The following is a 26,507-nucleotide window of genomic DNA, read 5'->3' as shown; positions in this document are numbered from 1 at the left end:
TTTTACCGTTCTATTAACTTATTTAAAAATTATGCACAACTAAATTTATTGATCAATGTTTCCTTACATAGGTTTGTGGGCAACCTGGTGTCTGTCATACTTAACAGGTGTTGTATTTCCATGTTAATCTCAGTCAAGTTTCATACTTATAATCTTACATGTTAACACTTCAATGTGACAGATGAGCAGGATTATTTTCACTCAAGCATTTTGGGGTGGGGAGAAATCAATTTGTATTGGTTCACTGCATCGTTCTTCCGGGAATGGGAGCGAGGAGTAAAGGTTAAGTTTCTGCAAAAGGTTGGTTAATTCAAATTACAGCAAATGTTATGTAGTACCATGGTCCAATCGTGCCTTTAGTTGTTAAACTTTAAATAATCTAATTTGGCAATAAACATCAAGGATCTTTCCAAAAAATGAAACTTTTGTTCAATTGATTTGTGAACTCTTCCATTTCGTGATAATTTTTTTTAATGCTAAGATTGGACCAGTTATTGATTTTTTCTCATTCAGGAGAGAAAATTAATGCCTGGACATATCTGTTCGCACTTTATATAATGCACTAATCATTCTTATCATTGTGGAGTCCTGTGGCGTATTGGTTAGAGCACACGCCTCGCAAGCAAGATGACCTGGGTTCGATTCCCGGGCAGGGCAAAACCTTAGGCAAGTTTCCTTACTCCACATTCCTCTATTTAAATAGCAGTAAGTATGAAGCCAATTGTAAGCAGATTGGTAGATTGCTTCCCATGGGTAATCGCTTCAAAAAAATTTTAAAAATAATAATTTGGTCACTCAATCCACAACTGTTTGTGGTACACTGCTGTGCGCAATTAGCTGCCACTTATCGCCCACAAAATATACAGTCAATACAGTTTACAGCATATTCTGTGAAGCATTTTGAGATGTCTCAACAACATGATAAGATGCTATATCAAATACCAGATTATCATCATTATTATTATACTCGGCCTAGATTTACCTGTTCGTTAATTACTGTACAGACTCATCAGCTCTTGGGCTTAGATTTGAACAGAGCGAAGGTGTTGGTGGACGGTAATGGGAGGATTTGTTATTATAAAGATAGACCCCCATGTGTATTTTATTGTACCTCCGAGTCCACAGAACAAAAAATACTACCCTATGGTTATTTATACTCTATTTAAGGCTTCTATTTCTTAACCCTAACCATAAAATGCAGTACGTTGATTGTATTTCCTTCTACCATTGTTAGCATTGCCCAACCACTGAACCATGCCTGGGTACTCTGCTGATAGTCCTTGCAATTCAGAAGCATGTCTCAGATCATTCATTTTGACAAATGTGCTCCTTCTGGATGGCATTGAGTTCCACTCAAGTAGTTTCATTCAGTCCTGTGAGGTGCAGGGAGTAGAAACAGAGGAATGATCTGAATGTACAAGACTCAGTGGGGGATATAGTAAAAGCGCACAGAACGGCATCAAAGTTATGGACTGGGCGCCTCCAGTGGGATTTTGCAGCTTGTTTTGCTTTCGTTCACTTCTGTGAAAATTCATTTAATTTGATTAAAAGTATAATGCCTGCAGCAGACTGACTTCACACTTGAGAACACAGGCTTCAATATTATTGTATGGATTAAATTCTGTTAGCTGTATGAACCACAAAAAGCTGGGTGTGTGCAGCTAACAGGGTAAGTGTTGGCAGGCTTCGCGCCAAGGGAGAATAAGAAAAACCACAAAGAGTCCACCTGTGGTTGCGGTGAAAGTAGAGCACATCCAGCCCCCAACTCTGTCGGCTCAATAACTAGCCACCACCCTGTGTTACTGAATATGTCTCCACTGATGTTAATCCAACTCCCTCACACTCTTGGACTCAATAACGTCTTCCAGCCCAGAACCCTTGTTACCCTAAGAAACACAAATGAAGAAAATCAGAAGGTAGTAAACAGCTACCAATACACTTCATGTAAGCTCAAAGAGCTAAACAAAAAAATTCCTTAGGACATATGAATCAGAGAATTCATAGACAAGATATCTGTGAACCACTGATGGATATTTTATAAATTTTTGCAGCACAGAGAAGCCCACCTAGCCTACCTAGAGTGTAGTTTGTGTCTAACAAACCCTATGAACATTGTTGGGGAGATAATATCCCGAACTGATAGCGGTAAGCCAAATAAATGGCTTTTGATCAACCATCTGAGACTCTTTTAGAAGATGTACTGTGTATTATGTGATATTGTGTGTGATACACCACTAATAATGTTGAAACATCTCAATGCCTCATGCACCAGTTTGTTAACCAATAATTCCACAATATTTTTTGGCAAAGGGTTTATTGCCTCTTTGCTTTGCTTACCGTTATTGCTTACTTGTGCTATTTAGATGATTCATTAACCTTTCCTATTAACTAACTTAAATTTAGTTAGTTATCCCGCCCCCTCCGCTCAGTGGGCTCCAGCCTGCTTCACGTCCCCCGTCTCGCCCGCCCCACCATTGGCGGGCCGTCAGCCACTCTGCCTCCACCCTCTAGAACTCTATCCCACAGTCCTTCCACCTCGCCCCTTCCCTTGCTTCCTTCAAGACACATGAGATAAACCAAGGTCAGATAATGTCAAGTTTGGGTATTAAAAGTAGGCCGAGAGTGTGAGAAAGGGACATTTTGAAGGAGGCAGGAGTTTCAGCCTTGATGCGTAGGGGAAAAATGAGAATGAGAGCGATGGTTTGATGAGCTTGGATTCAATGTAAAGATAGAGTAAGGAGAAGGAATAGTATGCAAGGCAGTAAATTTGGAGTTTGGAGCAACAAGACAGAAAAATTCAGATTAAGTACTTCATTTATACTTGGAAAGTTAGTAACGTTGAACAGTATTAACATTCTTCCACATGGGTGGCTTAACTTACCAGGTAGCAAGTTAAAAATCGCAAGAGCCAAAAATGTGGTGGGTTGCATTTGGCAGTAACTGTAAGTGGCTGCTGCCACGAACCTACCCAAACTGCCTGCCAACCCAGTGAACTAGAAATAATTATTTTATTTCTACCCGTGTCATTGAGAGTCAAAATGATTGGATCTGAAATTTGCCACTGTTCAAAGAATTAATTTCACACATCAGCTATATCCAATGATCATCCACAATATCTCCCATTTCCATACAGTGTAACATACATGGAAACAGGCCATTCAGCCCAACTCGTCTGTGCTGGAAGATTAGCAGTGATTTCCACCCAGTTAGAAACCTTTTGTCTGTGAGGTGAGAAAATAAATCAATTGAGACATATGGAGCTGGATTACTGCAAGATATTTTGTAACTTTGGGACCGCCAGGTAGACCTCAGAGGTCTTTTCTAGAAGCGTGCCTTCTTATAATCTCCTTTTACAGACAGATAGGCAAATAAACCAATGTAAAGAGATTTACATAGGCAGAATGCACAGACCGACACACTTCACAAAGTCAGAAAGAAACACAAACATAGACAGGGTCCGCAACACACAGTTACAGACCATAGAATTGTAAAATTCTGATACATTAGGAGGTTATTCAACACACATTAGTATCAGTGTTTGATCCTCCAATGAAGGCACCAATCTCTGGTCCAACTACTGATCGCCACTTTTCAACCAGTCCTCTAACCATTTCTTTTCCATGAATCCCACATGCAGTGGTATGAAATATTAATTTTTGGCCACAAGTCTCTTATGTGACACTTTATGAAATGCCTTGTGAAAGTCCAAATAATTAACATTTACCGTATTTCCCCTATCTACACTCATCGTTACTTCCTCAACCTATTTGATCAATTCACTCAACCTCACAAAACCTAAGCTGTGTAGCCCTTATCAGCTCCATTCACTTGAAATGTTCAGTAACAATATTTCTTATTATGACCTCAAGCAGTTTACTTCAAAATCGGCCAGATATTCATTTGCCTATTAGTGCCCCAGCTCTTCCATTTTGCCTTTCTTGAATGAATAACAACAAATGGACCCCGGCAGACAGCAAGGCAGCCACACAGAGACAAAGAGAGCTCAAGAGACACACACACACACACAAATGCATATACGCAGAGGCATAGAGAGCGAGAGAAAAAATGCGTATACATATTTCATGCCACTCATGTAAGGTCACAGGCTATTGAACAAAATGTTACCATTCAATGGTTTATAATTTGCATAATATATTCAGGTGCAGGAACTGAGATTAATTTCCACTCAGAGCCTGGAGCAGCGTCAGATAATGCTCCAAAAACAGCACATTTTAATAGCTCTCCTCAGTAGCGGTCTAACTTCTGTCTCGATGACTGACTGCCATTATAAATATATGTAAAAGGGGCAGGTTAGGAGGAAATGTGAGCAAAGTGCATCTCAGTGTCATGCTGTTGGGTAACTTTCCTTACTCAACACACCTCTGTTTACCTAGCATTAAGTAGGAACCCGGTTGTTTGTCGATTGGCAGATCAATTTCCGGGGGTAATAATCCCTTCAAAAAAATAAAAATAATTTAAAAAGAATTATTCGGTCTCTCAATCCACGACTGTTTGTGGGACACTGCTCTGTGTAATTGGCTGCCGCGTTTCGCCCACAAAATATACCGTCAATTCACTTTACAGTATATTCTGTGGACCTCTTTGGGATGTCTCGAAGACGTGATAAGGCGCTATATCAAATGCAAGGATTGTTACGCCAGCAATGTTTGGCACATTTAATTACATGCTTGTAATATTGGCGAATATCAAAATGTGCAGGGATTTTGATTAGAGATTTAAAGCAGTTCATTGCAGCATTTATTCAGAAACCCAGATGTAAGACCAGTGCCCAATTTCAGGGTATCACAGAGATTCAAAAGAATAGAAGGTGAGATACTAAATGGTGGCTAGGTGATACCAAAACAGTGGTACATGTCTAAAATAGAAGTTCAAGCCTTGCATCGCATTGTCAAAATGCGATGCGGGAGCCATTTTATAATAAAATAAGGGACATAAAACACTCCCTGTATTTTGCACGCGCACAAATTTCAAGCCAAACAGCTGTAAATAATTCAAATGCATTGATCCCAAAGATGCAACATAACAGATAGATGGAGGCACAGTGCAACAGTTATAACAGAGGGAGGTTCTGTATGATCTTGTGGTAACGGATATAACAGAAGGAGGTGTAGTGTAACAGAGGCTGGTGCTGGGTTACTGGCTGCTATGTTTACCTACAAAATACACAATCACTACACGTGATGCTTCCTTCAAATGAGACATAAATCTGAGGTCCCGTCTGCCTGTTCAGGCGGATGTTAAAGATCCCTTCAAATAATGATAATAAATCCCATGCCATTATTCGAGTTTTACCCACTGTCCTTGCCCAACAAATTCCCCCAAATACTGTTTGTGGGATATTTGCTGTGTGTATTTGGCTGCCGCATTTCACCCACAAAATACACAGTCAAACCACTTAACAGTATATCCTGTGAAGTGCTTTGAGAGGTCTCAACGATGTGATATAAGGTGCTGTATCAAACGCATTGATTATTGTTATTACCAAATACAGTGAAGCGTTTTAGGCCTGTCAGATCATCCAGAACTCTGCAGCTCGTGTCTTCTCCCGCACCAGGCTCCGTGAACCCATCAACTCTGCCTGGCTATACTGTTTAATTATCCCTCAGAGGATAGAATTCAAAATCCTCATCCTCACTTTCAATGCCTTCCACGACCTTGCCCCCTCCTACCTCTCTGACCTGCTACCCCACTATCAACCTGTCCGCTCCCTCCGTTCAACAGGCTCTGGCCTGCTCCATGTCCTCCACCCAACCTGCCCTAGCATTGGCGGCCAGTCTTTCAGCCTCCCGGCCCCCACCCTTTGGAACTCCATCCCACAGTCCCTTCGCCTTGCTCCCTCGCTTGCCATCTTCAAGGCACGACTCAAGACCCTCATTTTCTACCGTGGCTTCAGCCGCCCTCCTACCTCTCTGCCCTTCTTCATCCCAACCCTGCCCCCACCCTTGCTCCGGTCCTGATCCCTGACTGTTCAGCACCTTGGGATGTCCTCCTGACGTGAAACAACAAATGTAATTTTGTTGTTGTTGGTGTGGAAGGCATTATATCCAATGGAGAGATTATTTAAACCACCCAAGTAGACCATGGGAATCCCACTCTAAAACTCCACAAGTAGATCACAGTCAGTCTGTGTAAACTACCAGTTACCATTAGCGACTGTTGGTCACTCTTCACGAATCCTATGGTGAACCACTGCTTTTTTTATACACCAGTGATGTTCCTTCGTGATACAAAAAACTGACCTGGTGAGGCTTCAATAGGGAGAAAAACGGCGATGGTGGGAACAAGCAGTCTGGAATAACATAACTTGTTATAACAGGATTTTCCTGTCTCTCCATTTTACTGATGGCTGATACTGTTACTGCTGCCATTTCAGCTATAATAAGCCTGAAAATACCACATCAGTTGGCCTGTGTATTTTTTTAATAATGAAAGAATTTTGTCAGGCCCTCCCTTCCACACAGTGCGAGTGGAAGCCCACGAGGAATTTGCCAGAGTGACTGAAGTGGTCCAGCACTTAGGCCCGAGTGTTGAGACTGGCGTGGCCCAGGTTTGCGGAAACCAACACAGATGACTGGAAGGAAATGGCTGACGTACAGCAAATTCCCTCCAAAGGCCACTCAGAACACACTGTAGAGGTCAATGGCATCCTTGGGGAAGGAAGAGGGTTAGAAATAAATGTTTTAATATGTTACAGCCTGCAATGTCATAACAAGGGAGTATTTCAGCCTTTTTATTACAGCAAGTACCTCATAAATAATTTGAATCCATGAATAAAATTAGAAAAAGGAATTTTATATCTCCTGCTACATTGTCTGCTAGTGTTAAACGGACTGTCCTGAAAGATTTAAGATTCAAGATGCTTCTTTATTGCAATTATATTTTTTTGTAGTTGTGGGGACACTTTGAAAGCTGAACTTTTCACAAAAGACCCGTAGCATAGAGAGGACCCAGGTTTGATTCCCACGCGGGGCGAAACCTTACGTTTCCTAACTCCACACGCCACTTTTACCTAGCAGTAAGCAGGAACCCGGTTGTTAGTCTATTAGTGGATCGCTTTCCAGGGGTAATAATCCTTCGCCCCCCCCAAAAAAAGAAGGAATTGGTCACTCAATCCACGACTGTTTGTGAAACACTGTTGTGCGCAATTGTCTGTGATGTTTCGTCCACAAAACACACTGGACAATATATTGTATATATTGTCTGAACCACTTTGAAATGTCTCAATGACATGATAAAGCACTCTATCAAATGCAAGGTTTATTATTTTATGCGACAGTTTCTCTGACGAGTCTTTTTGCCCCACCATATCTCAGTGGTCTCCCGCAACCCTGCCACTTGGGCTCATTCAGTTCTGTGAATTGCTTTAAGATGTCCTCGACGTGAAACGCACTGTTTAAATGTAATTTGTTGTTGTCAACCAAGTTGATTAATGCATGTATAAATCTTTGTATTGCAGTACAGCGCTAATTCAAGGTGAAGTACGTTCTATTGTATTCTACCTCAACTAAGTATTGTAAAGACTTAGTTGATGTAGAAAAGTTGTAAAGAAAATCTTATAAAAAATCCTGTATAATTAATGGATCAGTGCATCTCCCACTCTGCGCACTTCAGTGTAAAAGATGTCGCCATTCCTTCACGTACTGATAATAAACATTTTGTACTTAGCCTTTCATTTCTTTACACTGGAAAGTTAAAGCCATGACGCCTGCCTGTGCCAGGTGCATGCTATTCAACCTCCTCAAGAACAGTTCTGTGTAAATATTCCATGATCCTTTAAAGTCTTAAAATTATCTGCATCTCCGTTCTTTATCCTGCCTTTACCTCTTCTAGGCAGTGTGGCAGTAGACAATTTATCTGGAGTATCAAGTCATGAATGGGGGAATGCACAGCACCACCCTTCATAATATGTGATTCAACAGAATGTGCTTCACTTTCAACACTTTGGGAAATTGTTTTACAGACAAAATAGGTTGAATAGTCTAGAGACAGTTTTGATAGGGAATTGGATTAATTTTGATGGCTAAAAGGATTGCGGTGTATGGGAAATTGGGAGTAATGGGATTTGAAAATAGTCCGTATTTTTTTTTCTGGTCCTACACATTCTGATGCCCCTCTTCCAGTATCTCTCAGTATGTCCCACTACATATGCTCTGAAAGCAAATTGATAACCTGTGGATAGGAAGGAGCTAACCTTCCCAGCTGCCGTGTCCCTTACACCGGGAAACCTTTTTGGATTGCCTTCTCAATGACTGAATGTTGCCACGCTGTCAGTGGTCAGCCTGGAATTGTAACCAATTGATTTTCTAATGCAAACAAAAATAAACTAGCCACGCCAGGGTTCAGCTCGAGCACATGCAGACTGACACCAGGACTGTTGACTTGCTCCCTCACCATGTTAAATATAACATTGTCTCAGCTGTTCTCTCAACGGTTATGTTTCCCTACCCCCAGCGAGATTTCAACACTATTGTTTTAAATTAGAATAAAGCACTGGGAGATTGTATGAAATACCTCTGTCATGCCTCACGTGAGATTTGGTCAGAGTTCAGAATCTTAAAAAAAAGTACAACAAATCAAAGAAAAAAGCCTTGGAGTCTTTCACAAAGTTCTGAGGAAAACTGGGCCATCCGTGGCTTTGAAGTGAAATTCGTAAGACCATAAAATAGATGTAATTTGGGGGGGGGGGTAAATGTTTTTGCTCGTGGAATGGGGAGGGTGAGAGGGCGCGGAGGCTGAGAATGAAACAGTTCAACAGTTCAAGGTCTTGGTGTCTCCATGGAACGTATCCAGGTTATTGAACAGATGCAGACCAAAGGTTATGACCATTTCCCCCCTGCTCGGGTCCTGACCCAACTGTACAGCGCCTTGGGACGTCCTCCCGACGTGAAAGGCGCTCTATAAATGGAATCTTGTTGTTGTTGTTGTTATAACTCTCTACCCAGTTATTTGCGCTGATCCCATTCTCAGTATAGCTAGGTAGAGTAAAGCTCAGGAGAGCTATGGTATCATTCATTCCCTACATTAGCCATTTTGTCAGCTTGAAGTCAGATTGCCATTTTCGAAGCAAATTAATTGCCCATGGCCATTAAAGTTTAATTTATATAGGACCATTATAACCATTAGAGAACATTTCTGTATCAGTCTGGCTTGGATTGGGTCAGAAGCCACGTGATATTGAAGTGTAGAAGATTAAAAACAAGGCAGAATCATACAAAATCCTCAAGGTGCTTGAGAACTGGTGTTGTTTGAATCCATTTCAAGGACTCCAAGTTGAACAATATAATTCAGTATCAATACTTCTAACCAAAGAACCAGGATCTGAGGAAGCACATATTTAAGGGTAAAGAATCATCTTAGTTTAATTGCATTTGTTACGGTAATGGGTTCAGAGGCTCACTCACCTGCAGGCTCTTCTGTACTGCTCACCATAGACGTCGGTGGTACAGCTGGGATCTCTGTGAAAACAAAGGAAATTCTGTAATGCGCAGCTTTGAAGGGAACACAAGGGCAAAGATGAAATCCTCAATCACTCTCAGGTCTGCTTTGGCAATGACATGGTGGAAGGAATGCAATTCAGAGATGCAGAACCACCAACTGTGGAGTCCTATAGCTCAGTGGTTAGAGCACTCGCTTTGCAAGTGAGAGACCTGAGTTCAATTCCAGGCAGAGGGCGAAACCTTGGGCAAGTTTCCTTACTCCACACGCCTAACAATAATCCCTCCAAAACTAAAAACAATAATTAAACTGGTCATTTTCAATCTACGACTGTTTGTGGGACATTGCTGTGCGCAATTGGCTGCCGCGTTCGCCCACAAATATACAGTCAATTCACTTTACAGTGTGTTCTGTGAAGCGCTTTGGGACGTCCTCCCGACGTGAAAAGCGCTATATCAAATGCAAGGATTATTATTATTATATTATTATTATAACTCCAACTAAATTCATTGCAACACTGAAGCCTGATTGACTGACTGAATGGTGGGAATGTGGAACTTGCTATCACAAGTAGTAGTTGAGGCGAATAGCATAGATGCATTTAAGGGGAAGCTATGTAAGTACACGAGGGAGAAAAGAATAAAAGGTTATGCTGATAGGCTTAGTTGAGGAAGGGCAGGAAGAGGCTCATCTGGAGCATAAATGTCAGCATAGACCAGTTGGGCTGAATGGCCTGTTTCTGTGCTGTATATTCTATGTAATTCTATGTAGTTCAGAGTCTGGTAGCTCAGTGGTTAGAGCACTCGCCTCGCAAGTGAAAGTTGATTCCCGGCAGGGCAAAACAGTGGACAAGTTTCCTTACTCCACACGCCTGATAGTAATCCCTCAAAAAAATAATCAATTGGTTACTTCGATCCATGACAGTTTGTGTGACAATGCTGTATTTATTTGGCAGTAGTGATTTTTTTCCACACAAAATACAGTCGATCCACTAGAGAGAATATCCTGTTGAACACTTTGAGACATCTCAATGAAATGATAAGGCAGTGTATCAAAAGCAAGGATTATTGTTATTGTTTACCCTGTATATAACCTGTGATCCTGGGAGCGCTGGATGGGACAATGTAGAAGGAGAATTACTCTGTACACTTGCTGTACCTGACCTCAAAATGAAAGCTGTTTAGGATAGTCCACGAGAGTCAGCTATTTCAGACGAGAAGAATGATTGGCAGGTAGTGGTAGAATTTTTTTTATATAAATTATTTCACAGCTTGCACCCAGGGCAATATTCTGACCATCACACACTAACACGTTCTTTGTTCATGTTATTTTAATTATTTTATTAATGTTTCATTGCACTCTACCCAGTAGATACCAGCAGTACATTGCTCAACGCTCCATATGTGCGAGAACAAAGCAGAGCAATCTTTCAATCACAAGATTGATTTGGATGAAGAAGGCCCTTCGGCCCATCTGATCTCATCCTTCCAGAACCCCCACACCCCCATTAAGCAGTAGAGAATGTCATTAACATGGTACCTCGGAGGTACAGTAGGTAATACAAGGTGTTGGCTGCCAAGTTATTAATCCTAATTGTGTATGGGACTCAATTGACAGCAGTAAGGATATGGATAGTAACAGAGCGCTGGGCTAGAAAGAGTTACTAAGTCTGAAAAGAGTTGTAAATGTAATTACAATTACTGAATACCCTTTTATCCTTACCACAGCTCGATTTCTAATCACAATGAATTGAGGTTGAACTATCCAAAAACAGTTTAAGTGCCAACACTGTCCTCATCTCTTGGATCATCCAAAAGATTGGTGTTACCCAGCTTATCTTTCCTCGCCCTGGAGGTTCACCCCCAAAGTATTGGGTGCAGTCATCCTGGTTAAGTTTCTGAACATGAAACTGACGGTGTAACAGATCCACCAGGAGAGAAAACCCCATCACTGATGCCCGACAACCTTGAATCAGCACATTTGTTATTCTTTCCCAATTTCTGCACGGTTTATTTTACCATTCACCCGATCCTACACAAACACAGCAAATTCCAAGGTCTGGCCACTTGGAAGACCATTTGCTGTGGAACGTTACCACATTAACCCTTCACTTCCACTCCAAATAAGACATCTTGAAGAAGGGGTACTGCTTATGTTTCAGCAGCTGATCCAATGGATATTTCCAGAGTTATGGCCAACCTCTCAAAGGAGCCCAGATAAGGAATAGAACAGGGACAAAACTGAAGGTGCAGGTCGTTGATCAGAAAAGCAGATGAATACATAAGTTAAACACCACAAGCCTCCACCCCATTGCCTGGTTGCAATCCTATCAGGCCACAGATTTGAGAGCAAGCCAGACACTCGCGAGAGATCGCAGACTTGTCTAAATAAACTCTCTAAAGACAGATGGTGGAACTCAAAGCACAGAGCAGACAGAGAGGTCAGTGTTCCAGAGTGTAAGTGATTACCCAGCATCTCTTTAAGTACCTTTAAACTTTCTTTTCTCTTTCTCTCTCAATATAACTCTTCCAAGCTCCTCTCTCTCCTCATTTTGTCTCTTTTCTTTTGCTTTGCTACTTCAATTCTTAAAACTAACCCATTACTCTCAAAGATAGAACATGGATGAAGAAAGTGGACACTTGTCCCGATAGGACTGCCCTACTCATTGCTGTCGAGGGGACGAGGATACATCGACACCTTAATGATTATGTGGATTACTGCAGACATGCCTTGCTTTGTGTGTCTCCTCAGAGACAGTTTAGTTCCAACTTTGGGGAGATTAGATTGCATAAATTGAACTAACAAGCTAGAGATGCAAAGTTAATGGGACCCTGGGTGTATTATATATGCAGACCCCAAACCGTGAAATAATAGAGCACACAGAAAGCTCCCTGATGGCTCAGTTGGTAAGTATAATGTTGAGTTATTTGACCACAAGTATGGGGTGCTACAATGACCTCAGCACTCGTGGGCTAGGAAAGGGGAAAAACATTCAGGGATTCTATTCTGGATTCCAATCGAGTGACTCTTGTTGGAAAGTGGATGTGTTTAGACGTCAAGGGAGGACAGAATCAAACTCAGCTGTGATAGCCTTCCATTCTTCAATAGCTTCAGTGTTGGACTCATGTGTGAAGATTGCCCACAGGGAGCGAGGTATCAGGGCATCCAGCTTTCAGGAGACAAACGGGGGAAATTGAAGGGGAGATTTGTAAGCAGACATAAGAACATAGGAATGTACAGGGTCAGAAAAGACCTCTGTGGTCCATCTGGCTGGTCCCAAAGTAAAAAATAAATAAATATTCCACTCTTCCATCCCTCATACTCCTCGTACAGATGTGGAAAAATAGCCGTGGACCCAACAGGATGATGGTATGCTGTGCAGGGCAGCCAGCAAGCATACTGTTAATATCAGCAGCGAGACAAACCTCCGCTGACCCACATGTGTACACGAATGAGCTTTAACATAACAAATTTGGGCAAATTTAACAAATTAAAGGTGAAGAGCTGCTGACACTTGGAATGGGGTGGGGGACGTGAAATTCTTTATTAGGAACATATTGTGTTACAACAGGGAGGAAGGAAAGAAAAATAAATGGACTGGCAGCAAACGCAAAGGTTAGCAAAGGTAAAAATGGGCTGCGGAACAGCGAAGAGAGGCTGGCACCAAGCCCAGCAGAGGTACAAGATGAAAATACTGCACAGGCAGCCGAGAGAGGAGAGTTTAGAAGGTTTGTACTTTAGTTCAGTTGCTGATCCATGCTCTGTGCAGGTCTGTGATTAACAATGTACCACAGTGCAGGGGACCTGAAATCTAGAGAGAAATTCAATGTGTTCACAATGCATTTCACTAAAGAACAGCGAAAAATAAGTTCTGAAATTCTTTTATTTTTTTTAAATCAACCTTGATTCTGACACACAGGGAAACCCCAAACCATTACCATTCTTTAACAGCCTCCAAACCAAACTACTAAGAATTCCACACATGGATGATTTCTGTTTGTCCGGTATGTAGTGCGCACTCTCTCCTTAGAGGAACACACACCCTAATTCACCTAATCCCTCAGAGTTTAGGTACAGTTTGGCAAAAGGCAAGCTTCGGGATCAAGTGCCACTTGAGTTAAGTTAAATCCATTCAGCTTGCCATTACAAACACTGGCAACCTTCTCGTTACTCGTCATCTAGGTCCACCCTACTTATTGGGGATTTGGTTTGTAGAGTTAACAAAGGCTGAGTGGGAGGAATGCCTTCCCCTAGAGATTAGTTTGCTTCTTCAAGTTCTGATTAAGACTACAAATCAATCTTCAAAAGTACCCTGGAGTACTGTGGATCTGCCTCAAAAACTGGACTACTGAGATTCTATTCCAATCTTCCATTGGAGCCAACTCAGCCCTAAAGGGATCCACTTACCTTCAAATGCACTTCTCGCTTCACCTCCCTAGCTGAACCATCCACAAGATCCAGATGATTTAAAATGCTACCGCTTGCATCTTCACTTGCACCAAACTCTCTAGTCCTTGCCAGCCTCCACCCTCTCATTGAGGATAGATTTCAAGTTCCTCACCATCAGCCCTTCATGTCCCAGCATCTCCCAATCTCTGATTTGTTTTTCCCAGTGCTCTACTCTCCTCCTCTTCTTGACTGACATGACCTTGCCACACATTCCCCGCCTCCTCTCTGACACAATCAGTAATTGAGCCTTTAGATACTATGCTTCTAACCTCTGAAATTCTCTCTCTCCCCCCTTCCATCTGGCCTGACAACTGATCTTCAAATCCCATATTAAATCCTCTCTCTTTGACTGTGTGTATGGTCATCTCCCCCTTTCCCCTCTCCTTCTTGTCATTCAATACTATCTTTGTAAAGCACTTCAACACCTTATCCATGTGAAGGGCACTATATAAATGCAAATTGTTGCAGTAAATTTTCTCGGAATAGAATGTCTGTCCAAAGCTGCTGCTCCCAATAAAATCACTGGTTCCTCCCTGTAGGATGTATTACTGGCCAAGTGCAGGAGGAGGTAAGAGCCCGCTCGCGTGAAGCTGTTTCACTCTAGGGAAAGCTTTCTAGCATTGCTAATTTTCTCTATTCTAGTGGGAATATTATGAGTAAAAGGGGAATCAGGGAATATCAAAGGGAACCTTCCAAAAGTAAGTGAAATGGGTAGGAATGGAGTCCACAATAGAGTAAGTTTTGCACGGAGTGAGGAAGGAACAGACTTGAACTGTTGTTAATATTTTCTCGTGCTGAGACAGACCTGAATAAGCTTGGTGGCCCTTCTGGTGCACCATCTTCAGTGTCTGCACATGCTAATCTAAGTAGGGTGCCTAGAACTGGACACAGTACTCAAGGTAGGGCCTCATCAGAGCATGGCACAGTGTCAACATAGACCCTGGACTTAAAACAAGTCCAATTTCAGTCTTTACTCAATCCATTACGGAGGGAACGGAGTGGGAAGGGGTAGAGAAAGAGGCAGAACAAAAATCCCAATTACTATAGTTAAACCTTATACCTAGACATAATATAAAGTACAGCTGTTCTGCAGATATCAGACAAGCCTGGAAACTGTTAAGTTTCTCTGTAGTGTACAATATGAAATGTAATGAAAGTGCAAGGAATTTGAGGAATGTTGGAACATTTTGAAAAGGAATGCCGTGCAGCTTTGATTTGATTTTCTTCGTATGACTTTGAATCATAGTCAAATTTGGCCGACAGTAAAGGAATATTGTCTGCTCGAATTAGCAGGAGAACAGTAATAAGCGTGCTGGGTCAATGTGCTGTGTCAGTGGGATTGGCAAACAAACTGTTCATTAAAGTGAGAGGGGGAAGCAGAACCAACTACAGGGAGACTAAGCCATATTGATGCGCTCTTCCAGGCCAGACCTAGTCACAGCGTAGACACAGATCACTGATTTCCCTACTTAGGCTGAATTACAAAATGGCAGAAAAAGATTGCAGGAACCCTGTGAGGGTAACACTAAACTGGTCAGGATATGCAACTTAAATAGTTAATACGGAATGATTGCAGCATCCGTTTCTATGCAGACTGCAAGACTTTGGGGTTAATCAGTTTTGATTTTTAGGAGTTAATGTGCTGGATTGGGAAAGTCAACCTATTGCCACCTAACCACAAGCAAATGGTCTAAAAGGGAGGGTACAGAATGGTTACATTACAACAACAATGACTTGTATTTATATAGTGTCCTTCATGCGGGGTAGCATGTATTAAATGCGAGGGGATATCACCCTACTTTTACCCATTCTTTTTTCAGGAACTCAAGATGTGGAAGATCTGAAATTTGTAGAGCTGCCAAGCTTTCCTTTTTGACCTGCTGTGTATTGATGGTGAGGTGTCCCCTCCTGGTCAAATACCTCCACTCACTATCCAGCCACACACATGAACAACAACAACTGGGTGAGGTAGGTCAGAGAAAGTCTCTAAATGCTGTGGAACCATTATACTAAAATAATCCTTGGATTTCATATACAGCCTATAACACTAAAGGTCTCAAAATGTTTCACAGGTAATTGGTGTCAAGTGTAGCAACTGTGTAGTAACTGTGTAATTGTAGGCAAAGGCCGGAGCCAATTTGCACGCAGCAATGAAGTGAATAACAACTGGAGTGGCAACATGGACTACAAGCTCATGTCAGGGCATCAACCAGCGTTATTATAATCCAGAGGCAAGAGTTGCTACCAACTAAGCAAAGCTGACACTTGGAGCAGGAGAGAAGATGAGATACAGGTGGAAGAAAAGGTAGAAAATTTGGAAAGTTTAGAAGGACCAGGAGAGAAACGTTCAGAGGTGCAATGACCATAGCTGCATCATTATAACACTTGAACAGTAGAGAGAGAAAATAGATGTCCATTTTAAAGCGGTATTTGGCCAAGGCTAAAAGACGGAGCTGTCAGTCACCCCCGGCAAGACCGATTGTCCATCAGTGCGTGGCCGAGTGGACAGTAAGCAGCCATTAACGGAGAAGGAAGAGGAGGAGCTATATTTTAGGATTCTATGGGCACACTTCCAGGAAAATTGTAGCTGAGGAAATGAAGCACAATGAGGCCTGGGATAATCATAGCATCCAAGTACTCCGCTGTGTAGTTGTACAGGCAGCATGCACGGATAGTTTGCTCTATTCTCTAATCATGGAGATTCATGAAAACACTTGGTTTGAAACAGAATCCATCAAGCCACCCTTTAGAAGATTAAGTTCAATTTCATGTCTTTATGAAATGCACATGGATAGTGTCTAGATGGTGTGTGTGTGTGTTTTTGCTCTATAAATTCCAGTGTACTGACTGTACGTCTGTAAAACCCACCACTCCTGTAAAAAAAGACGCATTACATGTCAATTACTAATTTATTGGAGGCAATATTTCCTGGTTTATTCATAATTTTCTCCTTAATTGCCTGTGTTAATTACTTTTCAAAATGCAGACGAGGACTTTCCACTTGTAAATTCTCCAGTGGGGGAATATAACCTGCCTCAATGAGATTGCTGCCCCAGATAGAATTGATCACTCACTTCATGGCCTTGTGGGGGCATTTGCTGTGAGGAAATTGACTATCAAAATTGCCTACAAATACGATTACTACACTTTACATGAAATCCTGTGAAGCACTTTGAGATGTCCTCCCAATGTGAAAGGCACTAAACAGTATTAGTATTAGGCTTCCAAACCCTGTGGTAAAGTCAAGGTTGACTAGAGTACCAACCTCAACAGACTTGAAGACCTGATAATGGGCGGTGGGGGGGGGGGGGGGGGGTTGCAGTGGGCGAGGCAAGAGTATGCGAGTTACGCAACTTCTACAGGAAAAGGCAATAATGTTGATTTATTGAAATTCCCCTAGGATATTTCACTCTCTCTCTCACACACACACAAAGAGGTAAACTGATCACATTTACAAGATGTCAATAGCTGACATTCGCTCTCATAAGGAGACATTTCATTGATGTCAAGTGGACGAATAGTTGGAAACGAACCTTGGCGGACTGCCAAGAAAAAATGAAAAATCAGACACTGCAACCAATGTGAGGAGGAAAGCATCTGTGAACCAAAAGTGGGGCCATAGAGATCAATATTACCGGTGTCATGGAAACAATCTGAAATAAACACACAGGGTTTATTCTTTCACGTTACAGGGTGTTAGGATCATCTTTGATCAGAGTGGGTTCAAAGCAGTTAGGAAACGATTCTGTCTGCACAGTAACCAAGTGTTGAATAAATTCTCTAAATGTCAACTGGAGATTATTAGATTAATTCCGGAATTTAGGGGGGCAGATCTATAAGGAGAGACTGACGAACCCAGCACTTTTCACTATGATCACTGGAAGCAAGTTACAATTTATGATTTGTTTTACCTAAAGGTGAGACACCTCCCTCTTCCCCTGGTTCACACATGCCATGTACCTCTCTTGGAAAAATGCGTAAAAGAGAAACCCGATGATGCTAAATTCACATTAACTCGGGATTTTCACCAAATGAACAATAATCACTCCCAAATAATTTCCCTTCTCCTGTGTATTCCTTGAGCCCCAATGTGAAATTACAAGCAAGAACTTGTTTCCTCCCCAGACAGCATTCCAAGAATCATTATGTCCTGTAGATCTCAATTTGCACCAATCTGTGTGTTGTGAAGCAGATTTGAATCCAATGTTTTTAAGAAGTTAGTCAATGCAACATCAGCTGCTCCTTCCTATCCACAAATCTGTCTGTGTGTGTATGGGTGGGGGGGGGGATATTCAACTAATCTATATTTCCATTTATGGTTGTTAGTTTTAAACCTATACCCCTCAAGTTGTGCCCTCATGGTCTAAGTCAAGCTGTCTGCTTACATCATCTATCTTAAAGACCTTAACATAGCTCCTCGCAATCTTTTTTTTTGTATTGAGACACATTCAGTTCTGTGAGCCTTTTCTTGTAATATAGAGCTTGGTGTCCCAGAATTATCTTGTTGCTCTTCTTCAAACCATCTGCAATACTTCAATGTCCTTCTGAAAGTACAGAGCCCAGAACTGTACACAGTATTCCAAATGTTGCTTCATCAATGATCTACACAGGGTTAGAAAAAGTTCATTCAACTTAGTCTAATACCATAAATGCAACTCAGCATTTGATTTTGTGCCTCGTATGTCACAAGGACATAGCAAGAGCCCAGACATTTTAATTACATGTTCATAATAATAGACCCAGTGAAATACAAGTGCAATGTAGAGCCTCCTCAATTACACCATGAAAGGCAAATTATAAACCGAATTTAAATGGACTATTTGAAACTGTCCCAAGACATTTCAGTTTCACACAGAACATTTACAGCCAGCAGGGAATGGAGACTTCCATCTTTTTAGTCTGGATTGGATTCAAATCCAGGAAAAAGAGGCAAAAAAGCCAGCGTGCTAATCTTTTGTGCCAAACCTACATGTCACTCATTTGCTATGGCACTCTCATGTCTGCCAAGCCCTCCACACACCTCTCTCCAGGGGTGACCAGTGAAATTATACATCTTCAGCAGCTTGAGACACCTTCCTCAATCTCTTCCCCTCCCCCACACCTAACCAACCTCCCCAAAACAAGGAATTAGACAGCAGCTGCACAAGTTCAAAAGTTAGAGCATGGCCTTGCTGCTGATAAATGTTGCCGGCCTGATGTTTGTGTGGTCTTTGGAACAGCCTATTTAAATGGATGGAACAGGGAGGTGATAATAAAGCAACATAGCTCTGGTGAACAGTTGTGAGTTTTACTGGCCTTGTAAATTATGCTGCATTCCTCAAACAGAATTATGATGTTATGAGAGCCACAAGTGGACATAATGATGCTGCAGTTATGATTTACATCTTGGAATTGTCCTCTTGTGGAAACACAGCTTGTACTGCTCAGTCTTTGGGCGCAATGCATAATGGTTTGCATCATGAGAGTCGGTGAAATGTAGTTAGAGGTATATAGTACGGGCATATATCCAGACTTCAAGGCTTCCCTTCCCAAATCTTATTAAAGGCATAGAATGGATCATTGTGGCTTTTTGCATCCATTGAGCAGGCAGACCACAGCATTTGCGGCTCCCCCTACATTACCTATTGTACTAATATCGGGATGTAAAGAGTTCTATTCATCTTCAGAATTGGAGGATGGAATACAAAAATCAAACAGATGAATTAAAGGTTTGTCAGTGTCCGACAGAACTCTTTAGAGGTACATTATATAAGAGGTAGAGTGCTCTGGTTCACCCACACCTAGAGTATTGCATACAGCAGAAGGATTTTGCTGGTTAAACTCCAGAAGTACCCCCCAATGCACACTCTGTGGCCCCAAACCACGATCCTCACCAAACGGAGGCTGAATACTTGGAATTAGGTAAACAAAGTGAATCTCTACCTTTCCAGACAAAGGAAAATCTCCATACGTGTATGGAGAGTTCTTAGTCTGGTTTGGATACTCTTAAGCACGGTGATGGGTTGCCACAACTAAATTAGATACCATGTGATGAAACCCAAAAAATGATTGATAATGTTTGCAACACACATTCCATCAAATTGTTTTCTTCAAATGAGACATCATAAATCTGTGACCATTTGAGTACTGTTTGTATGGTTAGTTTTTTTCCCAAATGCTTTTAAGTGCAAACTATTATTGGTCAGGAAATGTGGTCACAGTTTCTGCCCACATCATAAGTTTCATCTCTCAATGAACAGAACACAAATGGCAAAGAGTTTAGGAAGAGCTGCCTCTGGAAATAAGCCTTTCTTTGATCTCTTGTAGTCACCAAAATCAAACACTTCTGTGTGTAACTGGATTTCTCTTCCTTGGTTTCCCCCAATTTCAAATTTGGTTACATTTTCCTCGGATGCTGGGACTACGCCTCAGGTTTCAGAATTTCACAGTCAGTTCAATTAGAAGGTGGTTGGTTTTGTCAAACCCATCCTGTTTCCAATTTTTTTTTAGGTCAGTCGTGTGTCTGACACATGTGGAAACCCATCACCATGCTTAAGAGTATCCAAATCAAGCTGCGATTTCCACACTTCCCACCTATACATGGAAATCCCAGAGATAGATTGCTGGAATGAATGCGCACTCTCTCCCTGGAGGGACACACCCTGCTTACCTAATTCCGGAAAGTATTAGGCGGAGATTGGCAAGAGCCAAGGCTTGGGGTCCCCGGAGTGTGCGTTGGGGTAACTGCTAAGCAGCTAAAACCGCATAGCTTGCCATTGATATCACTGTCCAGCAAGCTTTCCCGCTTGTCCAGCTTGGACCACCTGACCCTTTGGTTTGCAGGGTTAACAGGAGCCGAGTGGATTTGAATTTGAGAGAAAGCCTGGGAATAATCAGTTGGGCGATGCTGCCATATCAAAACATTGAGCCTGTGGTTGTTGCTCTCTGGATGTCAGTTTGCAGGTCTCCACCACTGTGCTGCTGATCTGTCTGACTGGAGATGCGAGAGAGGGCTCCAAGAAGGCTCAGAAAAGAACACTGGCCACCCTCCCTCACAGCTCACAGTATGGCTGTTCTGAGTTACAATATTTGAAGAAGTAAAAAAGAAATACCAGATCAGCGTGTTACTCTGAACAGCTGCTGACTCTTTTCGCAGTGTCGCATTCCAAAGTGTCAATCAATGTTCATATATTGCAGATATTCAACAAGACGCAGAGATACTCAAAACAGTCAAATTTGTAAGGTACATAACTTTTACACAGGGAGGAATTGGTTGGGAAGTGATGCAACACAAACTGAATGACTGAAAGGTACAATCGATTACCACAATGTCCTTTCATCTCTGTACTTGGATTTGAATCTAGGCAACTGATGGGATACCAGTCTCCAACTCCTGGCTGTTGGAAATCAGATCAGACTCACCCAAATCTTAATGTGTGCATAAATCTACCGCGAATTCAGGACTAAACTGGCGATAATATTCAAAGAGCCCAAAGACGACTACATTGGTACATCAAGGGTTAGGGGCTAAGGCACATAGTTGGAGTAAGGAATTTGCGTGTAAATTCTGTACCTGACCTTGGTGCACTTGTGGCAAAAACACTGTGTTCCATATCCTGGCACAAACCTTTGCTGCATGAGTAAATACAAGCTTGTTGTCTTGATAGGTTTTTGGAAAACTGCCTCTTCCACCAATGAGGAACTGACAGAATGGGTGAGCCAGAGAGCTAGATCTCAAGCATTTCATACCAGGATCACGCAACCCAATATCTCATGTCATAAATAGCAGCATTTGACAAGTGAGACACAGAATGAAGCCAAGTATTTCTAGGGAGATCCGGGAGGGAATACATTTTGCAGGTGTTATCTTTTAATGAATTTTTAGGGGGAAAAGGAAGTTATTATATGTAACTGTCTATGTTTCTGAAATTTAATAGAAATTTGGTGCTTCATTTTATGGATTTGAACACCTCTCCCTCTCTATATTTGCCATGTTAAAGGATAATTTCTCTGTCAACCCAACAGTTCTTTCCTTGGTTCTTGGTTTTGATTTTGAAACACAGGAACATACAAGATCAGCAAAGACCATTGCTGTCCATCAGGCTTGTCCCATTGTTTAAAATATCAAGGCTTACTCTCTCTCTCTCTCAAACCACCAGTCCTCACTGACATCCTATAAACCAATCTAATTCTTGGCTCACTCTTCTGAGCTCAAGTCCATTAACCCTTGACTGCATCAAACAGAGTGGGAGTCCATCTTATCTATACCCTTTAATCTTTGTTTAACCAGTATAAACACTTCTAGTTTCTGCAGACTCTCATCATAGATCACACTGGCATCCCATTTCACGGCAGTTATTTAATTCCAATATTTGAGAAAACATAAACCGTGTTTTCCTACAGTGGGAATAAAATCAGTTAATTACACTATTTTTCCTCCTCAACCTTTCCTCTCCTGTAGCTGACATGAGCTGTTGTACATCTCCACAGGCAGCCTCCCTGGTCACACACAAATTACCGTTCTTTACGTTTCATCAGTAACTGTTGGCAGTCCCTTTGGGGCATTGCAGGTGACCCTCAAGCAACCCAACATGTCCATGAAAATACTTTAGGGAGGGGTGGGCAATGAAACCTTGCCTGCTCTTTCTCTGACTTATTCCAGAGACATTGAAGCGATTGCAGGGCGCTCAACTGAGTTCAGTTATCTAAGGGATTAACCAGGTACTTAACCTGGGACCTTGCTGTCTGAAGTCCATAATCATTATTTCTCTCACCAGCTGAGCCGTTGAGAGTGCTTACACACCATCTGTGATGTGGCGCAGTATGATTTTGTTCTCTAACCTTCCTGCTGAAGTCAGTCACACGGCAAACTAAGGCAACAGCAGAAAATGAAATGGAGAAACTTACTGATACAGGGAGCAACGGGAGATCGACTCTGCTGGTACCCTTTGGCACACCGGTTGCAGGTCACGCCTGTCACTCCGTCCTTGCATGGGCATTGCCCTGTCGTCTGGTTGCAGGTTTTGCCAGCTGCCCCAACAGGGTGACAATCACAAGCTGAATAAAAATAAAGCAAAGTCTGTTACATTGGTACATCCAGAGCCCTATCGGTAAAGGTATTCACTAGGGGGACCTACTGTCACTGAATTATTCATACACCTGTGTGGACTGTCATTACAATTGTAACGGTGAAGAATTTGTGAAACACGGAAGATTTTTAAGTCCATCAATGTTAACTCTTTTTAATTTCAGGTGCCTGGTACTAGTACCAAGTACAGCAACACCTTGCAATTAGCACCTGACATGTAGAAAAATGTCTCGGCTAACTTCATCTGCTCTACCCCCACAATATGCCAATCTCAAGCTAGCAACTGTACAGCACAGCGTGATATTTATATTTCCCCAAACTAAAAACCTTTGTGACCTTTCTGGATGAGATTGCTAATTTGTCCCAGCTACAGATTGAGAACATATTTTGCCATGTGTTGTTAAATGAGGCGCAACAAGAAAAAGGAAATATTAAGTAATGCTCTTGTGCTGGGGATGGCTCTGCTTTCTCTTAACCGTCTTCTGAGTTGGGAAGGAATTTTCGGGGCAATTTTTTCCCTCCTGAATTGGCCACGGAAATTTTCGTCGTTCTGTTTTTTTGCACCCCAAGTTGGGGACCAAGTGGCCAGCAGCAGGAGCGATATGTTAGTCTACATTGTGCAGCAAGTCAGGTGAGGGCATTCTCCCTGGAGGGAACTTTTCTTCATTCCTTTCCGTCTATGTATCATTCCACCTCTCTCCTTAGTGCAGCAACACAATAACCCAGATGAACGCTGCATCACTCCTGCATTACAGGAAAAGGTACGATGCACCCCTCGTTCTCATTCTGATGTTGATTCATTGTGCATTTCTATCATACTCTGTTTTGTCGTGTAAATCTCTACATAATTATACTAATTGGACCTGGCAAATTAAAGAAATAACTACAATTGAATCCCTGCCATAAGCTGTTCGGCATCCACATGTCTCAGTATACTGCCATAAAGCCACTTCGAGTAGCAGACATCAGTATCGCAGGAAGTGCTTCAGGTAAAAGGAGGTAGGCTATGCCACAAACCAGATCCTAGCCCAAGGGAATGCCACAAAAATGCCATTGGCAGCAAACCAAACAAAGGAAAAAAGAAGGGAGGAATAGCTCTGCAAAAGGGAGGGGCAAAAGGAAACCAGCCAAGGTAATGTTTGCTGGAAAATGTGTGTGTGGACATTAGGCAAGAGCAGGATCAGGCTGAGACACAATGCTACAGTCAAATACCCTGGCAACAGCGTGTTGGCTCACATAGGAAGAATGACCATTCAAGAGCAACGGAGGCTCCGTGGACCAGCCTGATTTAGTTCCTTCGAGAGAAGTAACAGAGAAACTTAGAAGAAAATAAAAGTGTGCGCTTAAACAAAGGTAGAGTATGGACTGGCTATTTAATGTAAAAAAATACACAATATGTGGCAAGCATGCTTTCATACTTTCACATCCAAATTGTAACTTTAATTCCATAATGTCAACCCTCAGGCAAAATCCCATTCAAGGCTGATTGAGAGATTTCTGTACCAAATTACATAAACATCGTCTCACTGACGTATTGTGCAGTGTTTTTACAGGTCCACCATAGATGCAGGGGCTAATCTCTTTCCTATGAAGGTAATTACTGGGTGGGTAATGAAAGCAGTTTGGAAATATTTGACAAGATCCATTTCATGCCCAGAATATTCTTCTCTGATTTATTGCAAAACCACAGACTTCTCTTCCACGAGCCAAGTGCTGTTGGCTGGCGGTGCTGTGCGGTCTAGATTAGCACTGTCAACTCAACGTTCTCAGGCCTGGAGAACAAAAGGGACGCCATTCTTCACTGGAAAACTGGTGGATGCAATCAATTAAAACAAAGAGGTTTCTTTTCCTCCCTTCCCCTTTCAAATTTGTACCCATTCCCTTCTGGAAGCATCGGGGTTCCAAAGTTTCAAGTACTGCACGTTTGACTCAGGTCCACAATGTTTTGGTCCAGAGGCAACAGCACCAGGGCCAACTGGCACTTGAGCTCGAAGTGTTCTGCATTTACTCAGGGTACACTGCAAATCAGGTCAAACAATGAATCCAGTTCAATCCCAACATAGTTTGTGGAATTTAACCATAGAACCATGGATATTTGCAGCACAGAATGTCACTTGACCCATTATTTCTATGCTGGCTCTATTAAGAGCAACCCTTTCTGTCCAATACGTCTAACCCGATTGAAGTGGGTTGCACAGTTATATTTGCTGGCAACTCAAAGTTGTCATTGAAAATGGGTAAATCCACAGCTCTCAGGGCACAAATGAGGAATCAATGGGGTGTTTAAAAGGGAGAAATTTATTTGGAATATAAAAGTATTAAGGGACGAAGAAAGAGCAGGAAACAGCATTAAAAATATGAAGGAAGGCAGTAATCCAATTAAATTGCTCAGCAGGCTCGAGAGCCTGAATGGCGTACTCCTTGTCTTATGTTCAGATCAGATATTTTGGAAGTATTGGTCTCACAAATGACACCACTTTGGCTTCATTTCCCTCAGCTCTATATAGTGATTATAGTGCAATTCGCGAAGCTGGGGGGGGCGGGGAGGGAAAAGGTGACCGTAAGCATGGTCGAAAAGGAAGGCTTTCAGGCATGATCTGAAAAAAGGGAAAGGAGGGAGCAAGGCGGAGGGATTAAGGGAGGGAGATCCAAAGTTTCAGGGCAAAATGGCTGAAAACATGGCTGCCCATGGTGGACCGGAAGGGATCAGGGAAAAGCAGGAGACCAGAGCCAACAAAGTGGAGGAGACGGGTGGTAGAGTGGGAAGTGAGCAGGTCGGAGAGGTAGGGATGGGAGCTTACATTAACAGCAATGCAATAGAGCATTGACACTGCAGCACACTACCAAGATCACAAACATGGCTGTTTGTGGGACATTGCTGTGTTCAATTGTGTTGCCATGTTTGCCTACAAATACACAGTCCCTCCATTTCACAGAAATTCCTGTAAAACTTTGAAACGTCTTTCTGACATAATAAGGTGCTATATCAAATGCAAGGATTATTATTATTTTTATTATCACAAGATTGGTTGGGATGAAGAAGAACCTTTGACCCATCTGATGGACATGGTTTTAAGGGTAAGGCCTCGATGTGTTTGAGTCTCTGAATTCCTAACGATTTATATTCCAACAAATCCCCATCTTGGCTTCACTCGGAATTGTCACATAGTTTCTTCACATAAATGTTTGAACAACTGTCTGCTCATTGTCCTTTGACCAAAGCGCTCTTCATTATTTGAAATGTTCCAGTATTTATAGCCAAACACTATTCATTGAAATAAATTTCTGAAAGCTCGTAAATACTTCAACTTGTTCCTGTATTCCTCTTCTAAAAGTTAGTAAAAACTCCTTCAAATTGCTTTCTATTAATTGAGCAACCCACATGAAGGTCCAGAGTGCAGGACACAATCAAAAATGCAGAGTAAAAGAGTAGACAAACAATACCAATAATAATCCTTGCATTTGATATAATCCCTTATCACGTCGTTGAGACGTCTCAAAGCTCTTCACAGAATATAATGTAACCTGGATTGAC

The 26,507-nt window shown here is 42.0% G+C and overlaps 1 protein-coding gene across 1 annotated transcript in view; it reads right to left on the bottom strand.

Annotated features, from left to right (window-relative positions):
• LOC103178720 (netrin-3) overlaps positions 1–26,507 on the bottom strand; it is a 98,444-nt gene that overhangs the window by 17,070 nt on the left and 54,867 nt on the right. Inside the window, exons 4-5 of the mRNA XM_042341044.1 lie at positions 22,792–22,941; positions 9,423–9,476 (exon numbers count right to left, since the gene is read on the bottom strand). Coding sequence (XP_042196978.1) covers positions 9,423–9,476; positions 22,792–22,941 — 204 coding nt within the window. The remainder of the gene's footprint in view (positions 1–9,422; positions 9,477–22,791; positions 22,942–26,507) is intronic.

The sequence above is a fragment of the Callorhinchus milii genome, unplaced genomic scaffold (assembly GCF_018977255.1).
Source record: "Callorhinchus milii isolate IMCB2004 unplaced genomic scaffold, IMCB_Cmil_1.0 Scaffold16, whole genome shotgun sequence".
Lineage (NCBI taxonomy): Eukaryota > Metazoa > Chordata > Chondrichthyes > Chimaeriformes > Callorhinchidae > Callorhinchus > Callorhinchus milii.
The sequence above is the reverse complement of the archived record's forward strand: the minus strand, read 5'-3'. Positions and strand labels throughout refer to the sequence as shown.